The following is an 11,741-nucleotide window of genomic DNA, read 5'->3' on the forward strand; positions in this document are numbered from 1 at the left end:
ATTAGAAGTACGGCGAAGGGCTAAAATATTGCTGCTACTTCACCTCTATTGAATTGAACCAACATAAGCAGGCGAGTTGTGGTTCAGCAGTTGTTGTGAATCTTTTAGCTGCACAACTGATTCTGAAAAATGAATTTGTGCATCTGTGCTGCAGCGTACTGCTTACAAACACATTCAGAAGAGCTTAAAGAAACCTGACAGTGATATATCAGGCTATTTAACAAATACACATAACATCCATCCATCCATTATCTATACACCACTTAATCCTCACCAGGGTCATGGGGGGCTGGAGTCTATCCCAGCTGACTCAGGATGAAGGCAGGTTCACCTGGACAGGTAACCAGTCTATCACAGGGCTACACTTAGAGACAGACAACCAAGCACACTCACATTCACACCTACAGACAATTTAGAATCACCAATTAACCTCAACATGTTTCTGGGCTGTGGGAGGAAGCCGGAGAACCCGGAGAGAACCCACACTGCATGGGGAGAACATGGAGACTCTATGCAGAAAGATCCTGGGCGTTCTAACCAGGACGCAAACCGGCGACCTTCTAGCTATGACGCAATGGTGCTAACCACTGACCACCATGCAGCCCTAACATAAACATCATGAATTTTTTTTTTTTTTTTTTTAATTATTTGCTGAACAAGACTAAGATGAGGACTTATATTGTAAAATGAACTCGTCAGTACTCTCTTTTGATGTGGAGCAGTAGCACATGTGTTTCCATCTCACAGGTGGTTCTAAATGCACTGCAGTTTAAAGCTACTCCCACCTGCTACCTCATCATCTTTATTGGATTATCCAGTGTGGCAGGGTGCCATCTAGTGGCGGCTCACTGTAGCTGCAGAGGTGATGTCCAGGCTACTATGACAACAGGGGTTTTTTGTCTGTCATAAAGCATGGTAGATAAGACAAGCACCCAGAGAGGCAGACTGTGGATAAAAAGATTCTCTTCTCTCATTAATAATGTGTTACCTTTTGTTTTCACTGGGGAAGGTTGCCAGGACTGAAATAATTTTGTTCCATCTTCTCTCTCATTTGTTCCTATTTCTTATTGCACTCTACTCTGTTTCTCTGTACCTCTCTTTACATAATCACCATTTACCTAATCCCTATCGTTTTAACAGTTTTCTTCCACACCCCATCCATATCTGCCTCCTTATTTCTACTCATCTTTCCGTCCGTCTCTCTCCAGCACGAGGCCGTGGGATCCGCTCAATGACTTGATCCAGTTCGAGAAAGACGGCTGTATCCAGACCAAGGTCCGACACCGCACCCCTATGGTACGTTCTGGCAGTCTTATTAGTCTGAGTAACCAGGGGCCGCGGAGGGACAATTGCAAGTGCCAGGTAGGTTGTCCCGACAACCGCCATTCAAACCAAAAAAAAAAAGCATCCCGCCGTCTCAGCCATCTTCCACGCAGCACCCGATGCACCGTCTCCATTGTCGCTTCTTCTTTCTGTTTGTGTCGCCATCGCTGTGCTGCCACCGCCGTCATCGCCTCTGCTCCTTTTGTGTCTTTTTATTTTTCTCTCGTTGCCCCGACACCTCTGGTTCACCTCTCTTGTTCTGGCACTGGCTGTTCTCTCTGAGGGAAGGTCATGTCACACTGCATGCTGTAGCAGGTGGATAACAAGGTGTTCGTCTTCTTTTACTTGCTTTGTGGAGAGGAAGAAGATTATTCAGCCTAAAGGGGAATATGTGTCACATCAGCAGTATTTGGAAACTTGGTGTAGCTGCAGGCTTCTTATTATAAGACACACTGTGGAAAACTGGATGAAAACAAGTCAGGTTAGAAAGTGCAGAAAAACTGAACTTAACAATCACTGCTGGTGATAAAACAACTGCAATGTCAGCAGCATTTTATGCTGTTTGTTTTCGAGGGAGGATCTTTTGCTGTGAATTATTGTCTAATGTGAAATTATGAAAATCAAACTTAGCAAGTTTGCGCTTTGTACTTTAAACTTTAACAGGGCTTCAATCAACATTTTTTTTAAAGCACTGAATCGTAATTCTACATGTAAAGAATAGCTTTCACTTACAATAATCAGCCACAATCTGCAGCTCTGTGAAACATTTTAGTCTCATTCAACTCATTGTTTTTGTTTCTCAGCTACAGATTTGCTGTTGTGGTTCAGCAGGCAGCTGTCTTCAGTGAATATGCTCTAATAAACCCACGGTGCACTACTAGTCCAGCACCAAATGGCAGACTGACAAAGCTGGCAACCTGCTGGGGAATAAAGTGGAATATTTAGAAGCCACAGAGTCAGATATTTGTCTTAGGGGTTGTTTGAGACCAAAAGAGGGATAAAAGGTGAGAGGTTTTAACGTGCATTTCGAAATAAAGACCGTTATGTCCCATACGATGCACAAAAGAGAGAACAGCTTCGTCATTACATCAGCAGACCGACACAGCCGTCAGTACCTGGTTGCTTCAGAGCAGCCGCCCTGCCGTCCTCACCCGTCCTCATCTCTGTTTTCTTTGTTTCTGTTATGTTGGCTAACGGCCTCTTAACGTTGACTTTTACTGACCTGCTGTTCGTAGATCATTCTGTGTTGAGACTCTAAAGGCTGATGTGCAGTCTAGCGTTTGGCCTCTTTTTGCATGTGTGTGTTTAAAGTAGCCACCTGCCAAGTGCCAAAGCCAGTGAATATCATCTTTGGTGAATAAATCAGTCACCATCAGTACTGTCAGGGTTTTTAAAATGCTGTGCACTGTCTCCAAGTTACCACAGATGCATCAGAGACTCACTACAGAGCCATAAACCAAAGTCTGTCTTTGGAAATTCTTCATTATGAAACTGTGCTCAGAGGAGTATAATCTATCCTCACATGTTTTTTCTTTTCTTTTTTCTAAGTGAATCATAGAAAATGCATTTGTGCAGTTTAGCATTTTGACCTTCAGGCCTTCATCAGACAAACCTTGAAATGCGTCTGTGCTGCCAGCTCTAAATCAACCCTAGAACCTGTTTTAGCAGATAAGATTACCGGCCTGAACAGTTGCATTACATTAATTGCAGACCTGAAAAAATAAAAAGCTATAATCCTGTAATACACTTCAATGCCTTTGAACTAAATACTGTTCATGTGCCAGCTCTTGGCAGGTTTGGTTAGATTTGAATGCTGGTTGTGTGTGATGAGTGTTCTGAGTGGATGTGATGTACCAGCATGCCTCACACAGCCGTCATCACCTCGCCAATGCCGACTAGCATGTTCTGTGTGTGTGTGTGTGTGTGTGTGTGGGGAGGGAGGGACTTTTGCATCATAGTATAATATTGTTGATGTTTTTTCTCTTTTTTGTTTTCTTTAGTCTTGATTTTTTTATATATCTAATTTTCTTTTGGTTGTAGCTGGTGTGTGTGGCCTGTTCTCTGACCTGTTTATCCTTGTGTGTGTTTGTGTGTGCTCATGTGCGTGCATGTGTAAACAGGTAACGGTGCCAAAGAGGAAACACAAGAGCGACAAGCCCAAGAGCCCAGAGAGCGGCTGCTCTTCACCCGAACCCGACCGCCAGGACTCATCTGGCAGCGAACGTGAGTCACACACTTCAACACTCGCACAAATACACAGAACACAGAGGATGATATGAATAAACCTGGTTAAAAAATTACATTTAGTTCCACCAATCATCGCACATTATCATTCTAACAAATACACAGCAGCCCAGTGAGCAGCTTAGAGAAGAATTAAGAACAGAAGGTGTTCTCAGTTTGTAAGTGCTTTTTTAAAAGCCTGTCAATCACAACATTTCAGTGTGAAGCTGAACTATATGTTAAACTGCTGACATGGAAATGCTGTTGAATTACAAGTTAATGTGACTCAGACAAACCCAGAGTGTCTAACTTTGTGAAACACCAAATCAAGAGTTTGATTACGCTGTGACTTTGGTGGACAAGTGACCAGCTGTAAAGTAACTATCACGCTCTGCTGGGATTTCTTCTGTGCACCTTGTGGAGGTGATAGAGGAGGCATTTTGTCATAATCACCTCACCTTCTGAATCCCAATCAGGTTTAGCTCCTGTCACTTTTTTGGTGGCCTCATTTTCCACTACAGTGCATCTTCCAGCTCCTCTGTTTACTGTCTCTGAGCCGTGCTGCATTTCTTGTGTTAATCCAGTAGGTTTGATTTTCCTCTCAACCTCTACTGTTGTCTTCTCTTTGCTCTGTGTGAACACAGCCTGCAGTTCAACTGAAAACTCTGAGGTTTTGTCGTGTAACTATTCACAGCTTCTCAATCCTCAGTCCTGGGAGCTTAACAGATGCACTTTGCCTCCAAATTCACATCCCTTTTTGTTTTTAATCTGTCCCACAATTATGAAAAGAAATCTCTCCAGCCAGGATTTTCTTACTGTCATTGTGAATATATGCTGAGACAACAATGAAGAAGTGACTGCAGTATCATAGTAGAGTAACAAGGTCATGCAGCACTTGGGTAGCAGGTACAGAGCAGAGCTTAGTTCTTCTCTGCAAAGGACGATGTGACCAAGGCTGCTTGTAATGTGGAGTTCAGTTTAGTGCCAAATATAAAAGCAGAACCACATCACATGTAGTTAAGCTTCCCTGATGCTTCTAAAAATCACAACTAGTTTTATTTCTGTTCTGAAAAGGTTACCAACAGACGGCTTAATCTGCCTTGCATAAGTGCTGGCTCACTGGTGCATTCAAAGGTTTTAATTTAATGTGGTGGAAACTGTAGAAAAGCCGTCTAACGTTCTTTGTTGCAGGACACAAGAGCAAACACAACAGTCGGCTGAGGAAAAAAGGAGCAGACCTCAGCGAACTTCAAAGTGCCATTGAATCTATAAAGCAGACGCAGGAGGACATTAACAGGTGAGGAGCGTGTCCGTCGCGCTGCATCACGAGTGTAACACGACGCCACGCCTCTCAGCACTGACAGACCGTGTGTGTGTGTGTGTGTGTGTGTGTGTGTGTGTTTGCAGGAGCATCGGCGTGCTGCGGAGTCGCGCAGCAGGCCGGGTGGAGGGCAGCTCGTTCCTTCAGCAGCGCGACTACGTCATCATTGTTTTCCTCATCCTCCTTCAGGTCCTGATCAACTACATCTTCAAGTAGCAGCCATAAGCCACAGAGAGAGTGATGCCGTCTCACACACACACACACACACACACACACACACAGAAACACACTCCCCGAACATTAGGCATCACGACGGAGCGGTCTCCTCCAACTCTTCTCTGTCTCTACGAAACCCAATTACCGAACGGCTGAAGCCTCCACACGAAGAGAGACTTTTTAAAAACTGTTATTTATTTTTAACCAGTCCATTCCAAATCTCCCGGGAGATCCACAGATTTCAAAGTGGAGAGGAGCAGCGGTGAGGAGAAATTGTCGGAGGTGAGATTTTTGACGTGATGAAGTCTCAACTGCCACTCCGGAGCTTATTGATTTGCCTTGACGTGAGAGGCAAAGACAGCAGCCGTTTTTTTTTTAGCTGTTGTTTGTGTTTTTTTTTGTTTGTTTGTTTTCTTCTGATGGAGTGAAGCTACTCTGTTGATTCACATTTCACCTCAACTGACAGGGAACTTTTTAACAGGAAACGAGGACCACAACTCAGATTGTAACAGATATATATATATACACATATATATATATATAAAAGTACACCTTTAATTTTAATGTGTTTTTTTTAAATCCTTTTGTTTCTTTGCTTGGCGTGTCCTTTGTGAATAGCGGTGTGCTCGGACAAAAACAGATGATAAGGGAGAGAAAAACAAAGTGGTCCATTGTGTGACTTTTATTTTTTTATTATCAGATACTTTGATATAGGCTGGGGAGATCCACACGTGGGAGTGGACAATGAAGACAAACAACACATTGTCAGAAGGAACAGAAGCTATAATTTCTCTTGTATAATAAAACTCCACCTTTTGCAAACAAAGTCAGTGTTTAAAAAGAAGTCAGATGTTTGACACAACGTCATTGTATACCGTAGGTAGCATGTACAGACAGGAGCGTGGTTAGGACATTAGCCCTATGTACAGTATTTTGTCTTAAGGCGCAAATGCACTGGAAACGTCAGATGTTTGTGTCCTTTATACATTTCTATCAGTTGAAGTGGATGCTCTTATCAACAGAGGGCTAAAAAAGAAAACAAAAAAAAAGCCGATTTTTCATGAACTTCAGTGAGCACTGCCCTAGGTTTCAGGTAGAAGGAGTTGATATGGTTTAAACCAAGAGTTCAGAGGAAGACGTTGGCTTTTAAAACGTGAATTCTGCAAAGCTAAGCGCTGCAGTCTCTCTTCATACTGAACGGTAATGAAGTCATACAGGGAATACGTTTAATTGCTTTCGTTAGATGAGAAGATCAGCCAGCAGCTACTTAGCATAAAGACTGCAGCCAGTGGAGAAGAGCTGTCCAACAGTAACCAAAGCCACCTACTGCTAAAGCTCACTAATTACAACATTATGCTCTGTTCAGTCTTCACAAAAACCAAAGTGTAACATCAACACATTTTTAATTAAGATGGGATTATGTGAGCAACTGTTCCTTACCGCCTTATCTTTTTTGGACTAACCAATCAAGATGTAACATAATGATTAGTCTGGGCTGGAGGTAGCTGGTAATTGGACGCTCTTACCGCTGAGCTTTTATGCTAAGCTAAGCTAATTAACTTATGTTCACACTAGGTGGTATGATCTTCTAATCTAACCTATTACAAGAAAGTGAATAAGCATATTCCTAAAAACTAGATCTAACATAAAAGCAGACTTTTCAGGAAAAATGTTGGTAGAGAAAACTGCTACCACTCCCCTGACTGCTGTGGCTTCACGGCGAGTCAAGTCCAGAGCATCAGTCATCTCTTCCAGTGCTTTTGAGCCTCAGATGTTAACCAGGAAACCTAGAATAGACACTTTAGTAAGCTACTAGTAAGAGGAGGACATAGACTCCTAGACTTTTTTCTAACTGTCTCCATAGTAAACCATTCCAAAATGTACAAGCCAAACTCAGTGTGTAGAGTAGGAGCCGGTCCCTGTTCACTGTGTAAATATCCAAATGGGGTAACAGTTTCTCGCGATTAGCGCACGGCGTGTCAACACCAAGGTTCGCAATGCAGACACTTGCTCTGTGCACAAACCACTCTGTTCAACCTTGTGTGTCTTTCTGTCCACTGCTCTGTAGATACACATGAACATGGGCAACATAATAATAATAATAATGATAATGATAATAATAATAAATAGTTGGGCACCCAATTAGATTAGCATCAGAATTGTATCCAAATGGCCTCAACATGTTGCACAAGTTTGTAAATTTAGTTGGCATACATTGTGGGTCCAATCTGCTGCCTTCGTCTTTGGAAATGTGTCGTAAAGTCTTAATTGTTATGTGAAAACAAGGCCTGAGCTACACAACCTGCTGAGATAACACCTTAGAAACTTTAAGTCTTCAATTGTTTTATATTTACAGATTTTCGAAAGATGAATATTTTCACAGGGGCTGCACGGTGGCTCGGTGGTTAGCACCGCAGCAAGAAGGTCGCCGGTTCGCGTCCCAGTGAGGACACCCGGGATCTTTCTACTTGGACTTTGCATGTTCTCCCTGTGTGTAAAAACTGAGATTAAGACAAATGTAAACACAGGACTTTCTATGAATTGGCGTGTAAATATATCGTGAGTGACTTCAACACACGTCCAGCTTTAGGAACAGTTTTCTAAACAAAGTGTAGAAGTAAGTCGACAATGTGACACCGCACATATTTACAGCGCCATGAGGACTGTGGGTCTCCAGCAATCTGGTCAGTTTACTGAGAAGACCGTTTGGAAGCCATATTTGTTTTCAACCAAGAGTGAAGGCAGCATATTGGAGCCCATAGCTGAGCTTTCTAACTAACATTCAGTCTGGACTTCCTCCTAAGCTGAAGTAAAAACAACGATGCAACACATTTGGGCCAATCATGTCTGTGTATCATCCAGGTCATGGTAATCCTAAGTATCACAGAGGAAGGTAGCCAGACTTATTTGGGTTCCTTAAGATGTTTCATATCTAATCTGAGATGCTTCTAAGTGACTGGTGGAGGGATCTCAGGACCACACCACTCATCAGGTACCTACAATGCCATCCTGAGAGGCCTTCCCACAACCGGTCACCCCTATGAGTCCTGGGACAGTCATGTGAGCTGTGGGTGAGAATTAAATAAGCCTTGTGGACAAGTGACGAAACATCTTAAAGAACCAAACATAGAAGTCCAGTTGCCTTCTGCTGTAGCACCTAAAACAGGCCATTCCTAAAGTTCCAGACCACTTATGGACCGTATCTGAACATTGATTTTGTATATCTCTTCGCCTGTCATGATGTTAGCCTTGTCGACGTTTACATATCCGATTGCCTCCGCCGTCAGCAGACTGTTACATGATGAAACATTTGTAACGCCAACACAGGTATAAAGAAGGACTGGTAGCATTGGCGGGAGCCAGCTGTACCCCCCGTAAGTTACCCGGCTGGCCCGTGTGTATCTGTACGTGTGTTTTTTCCTGCATCCTCATTGCCTCAATCGCTCATCTTAAAGTAGAGAATCCAGATGTTAGAATGTGGAGAAATAAGTATATACCAGTGCCTTCTAGAGTCGGATTGGGGAGGGGGTAGATAGGGGTAGAGGAGGGGGTTTTAGCGGAGGTGAAAGGAGGCCAGCGGCGATGTCGGGGTGGGGGTGCGCTGGGTGTGGAGCTTACAGACATAGCCAGAGTCTTACGAGGTGGGCTGCTGAGGTGGGAGGACGGTGGGACTCTGGCTGCAGCTGTAGTCACTGTAGCGTTTTAGAGTGGACGTGCCATACGAAGCCTTAGAAACGACTCCAACTCCACAGGTCGCCGCCACACCCAGCTCCCGCCTCCTCCTCCTGGAGCGTCGCCATAGTAACGCACCCGTAGGTTTTCCGGATGCTGATTCCTGCCACAAGAGAAGGAGAGAGAGAGGGAGGGAGGGAGAGACGCCTCTCCTCTCCGTCGCCGTCGTCCTCTCTCGTTCTCTCACACACCAAATTCAGAGGGAAACAAACATCTCTGCTGTCTGTTGTTGTTGCTGTGTCTGTAAAAATAACATTTTATTTATTCCTCTTTTTCTATGTGGGTTTATGTTCATTTTTTTTCCCTCCTGCTCGTAGATCTAGATCAACGTTCTCCCTTTCTTGTTTGATGTTTTATTTTTTTCCAGAAAGGATTTTAAATTCAGTCAGCTTTATTCCTCTCCTTGACGTCACACAAACGAGTGTCCTCAACTTGTGCACACTGTCAATGTCCCCCCTCCACACACACACACACACACACACACACACACACACACACACGAACCCTTTTTCATATAAGAGTACCTGAATATATTTACTGTATCTCCATGGCAACTATAACTTCCTGGAAGTTTATGGTCACATGTAACTTAACACAGAATAAAAAGAAGTTAAATACTCAGGTCTCTTGTCTGTATTTGGTGTAAAGACACATTATTATCCAAAGCAACTGCATATGTAGGATTGATTGATTCTGTTTTCACCGATATTCTGAGACGAGTCATTGCTGTTGAGATTATTTGTCCAAAAAAAAAAAAAAACACGTATTGCAATATTATGTGTTGTTGTGCAACTGCAAAGAGGTGTACTGTGGATAACAAGTCGATCACAACATGAGCAGGGCGTCATGTGAATGACTTAAAAGTGTAAATGTGGTGAAAAGAAAGTGCAGCAGAAATAGGTCACCTTAAAAATAAAGCAGACGTCCACAGACTCTGGGCTGCAGCATCGGAGAGAAACTAATCTAAATAGCATCAGAAAAGCAAACAGTGAAAAATAAATGAAAGATCCGTCAAAAGAGAATGGATTAAAGCAGGGATGAGAGCGCAGTGCGAATAAGAGAGAGAAATGGGACAAAGGGAATTGGTTCAGATTTAAATCAGATTTCTTTAAGTTTGCTCAGAGTTGTTGACTTGGCAGCGGCCATAACAGTTTATCTGCTAAACACGTGCACGCTAAACAACAGGACGAACAAACCAAGTCTTCTTTCCTCGCTCTTGATGCAGGTACAGGTGGTGGTCAGACGTATGAAACTCATTTTTAACAACAGAAAAGCCGTAAAACGACCTCATCGTGTCATCTCAGTGTGCAGCACGTTCTGTTAATGATGCTGTATAATGCAAAAATACGTTTTTCATCATTTCTGAACATAATTACATGTCCACCACCTCCTTTCCTTCTTTTTCTCCATCGATCACAAAGGCTCAATCCAGTGTCGACAGTCAGACTTTGAGGTCCACACCTCTGCTGAACAACTCCTACTTGTACCACATGGCTCATGGCAAAGACTTTGAAAGCAGAGGCATTGAAATTTCAGGCCTCTCGTTGAACCTGGAAAAGATGATGGCTCAGAAGAGCGGGGCAGTGAAAGCTCTGACTGGAGGAATCGCACATCTATTTAAACAGAACAAAGTGACCCATGTCAATCAAGTATGACGGTTCTCGGACCTTCTGAGCCCTTTTTAGACTCTTTCTGCAAGTCCATTCCTGCAGCCCACAGTTCAGAATCAGAAACAGCTTTATTTCCAGGTAGAGTTTACACAATACGAGGAATTTGTTCTGCTGGGTTGGTGCAACAATAAACACACACAGTGAGGTACAAGATAAAAATAGCTTAAAAAATAAAAGTATATGTTTGAAGGAGTTTGTGTCCGGGGTGGGAGAGGTCGGCCATAAGCTTACCTGCACGCCTCAGAGTCCTGGAGGCGCACAGTTCATAGTGTACTGACTTAGAACATGGAGTTATCAGGGAGAGGCTGTGTCATTTTTTTTAAAGAAAAACAGGTAAACAAAAAAAGGGAGGTAGGAGCAGCTAAGCTTATAAATAAAAAGACATGCGAGTGTAAACACTGGTGATCCATAGCAGAGCCGTGTGAAGCAGTTTGCAGTTGATGGCACAGTGATGAATTCCAAATTGGTTAAAAAATAAATAAATTGTAGGTATGTGCTGCCCCATTATTCTGTATACGTAGCATTCCACGTCATCACAGGGTTTTGCACCAAATCACTTGTCAGTTAAACTGGAGAGGCTTCAGTGTTTCAAATGAGCTCGAGGTCCGTCTCTCAGCCAATCAGGTTTGCAGCCTGTTGTGATGTCGCGTCTCTTCTTCGTCTACTCCGCTTGTGTCTCTGGTGGGAAGACGCCAGGAGAAGGAACCAAGGAAATGAAGAATGGATGTACAAACAGGGAGATGAGATGTGGGGCAGCTGTGGAGAGAGGTGTGCCTCCTGAAACCGTCTGAAATGGATTTAAAGCTGCAGACACAAACGGCTCATTCAGAACAGAACTGAAACAGGAGTATTACGACACAGTGGAACGACTGATCTTTGCAGTATTTTAAACTGAAATAAATACACGTTCTGAGGGCATGTAAGACTTGGATTAAATTATAAATGAAAAGGAGTACATGATGGAACCTTTAAGGCTAACTAGATAAACAAAATAACAGTAAAACTTATAGAAATTCAAAGATACAAGTCATGAAAATGTGTGAATACAGGTCCCATTAATGGATGTTTTTATTTCATTTGGCTTCATTAAAGAGCGTCTATTGTCTGTGGTGTTGGTGTATGAAGCAGTAAAACCACCACAAGTGATCATCCTTTGAGTGTAGAGCAGCTCAGTGGCCATCAGAGGGCGCTGTAGAGCTGCCTTCCAGCCCGGCTCCAGCGGCTTTGAGCTGATTAAACCTGTCCCTGTTATTTCC

General features: G+C 43.1%; 1 protein-coding gene across 7 annotated transcripts in view; it reads left to right on the top strand.

Annotated features, from left to right (window-relative positions):
• The window catches only part of osbpl8 (oxysterol binding protein-like 8), a 115,115-nt gene that overhangs the window by 101,418 nt on the left and 1,956 nt on the right, over nucleotides 1-11,741 (top strand). For 5 of the 7 annotated variants that reach the window (XM_008278525.1, XM_008278528.1, XM_008278527.1 and 2 more), the window contains 4 exons: nucleotides 1,209-1,362; nucleotides 3,444-3,546; nucleotides 4,738-4,843; nucleotides 4,954-5,909. In XM_008278525.1, the coding sequence (XP_008276747.1) occupies nucleotides 1,209-1,362; nucleotides 3,444-3,546; nucleotides 4,738-4,843; nucleotides 4,954-5,083 (493 nt within the window). In that variant the 3' untranslated portion in view covers nucleotides 5,084-5,909. Of the gene's footprint in view, nucleotides 1-1,208; nucleotides 1,363-3,443; nucleotides 3,547-4,737; nucleotides 4,844-4,953; nucleotides 5,910-11,741 lie in introns of those variants that run through there. The other 2 variants (XM_008278526.1, XM_008278531.1) reach the window with 2 other exon arrangements.

Source organism: Stegastes partitus, unplaced genomic scaffold (genome assembly GCF_000690725.1).
Source record: "Stegastes partitus isolate 25-593 unplaced genomic scaffold, Stegastes_partitus-1.0.2 Scaffold126, whole genome shotgun sequence".
Lineage (NCBI taxonomy): Eukaryota > Metazoa > Chordata > Actinopteri > Pomacentridae > Stegastes > Stegastes partitus.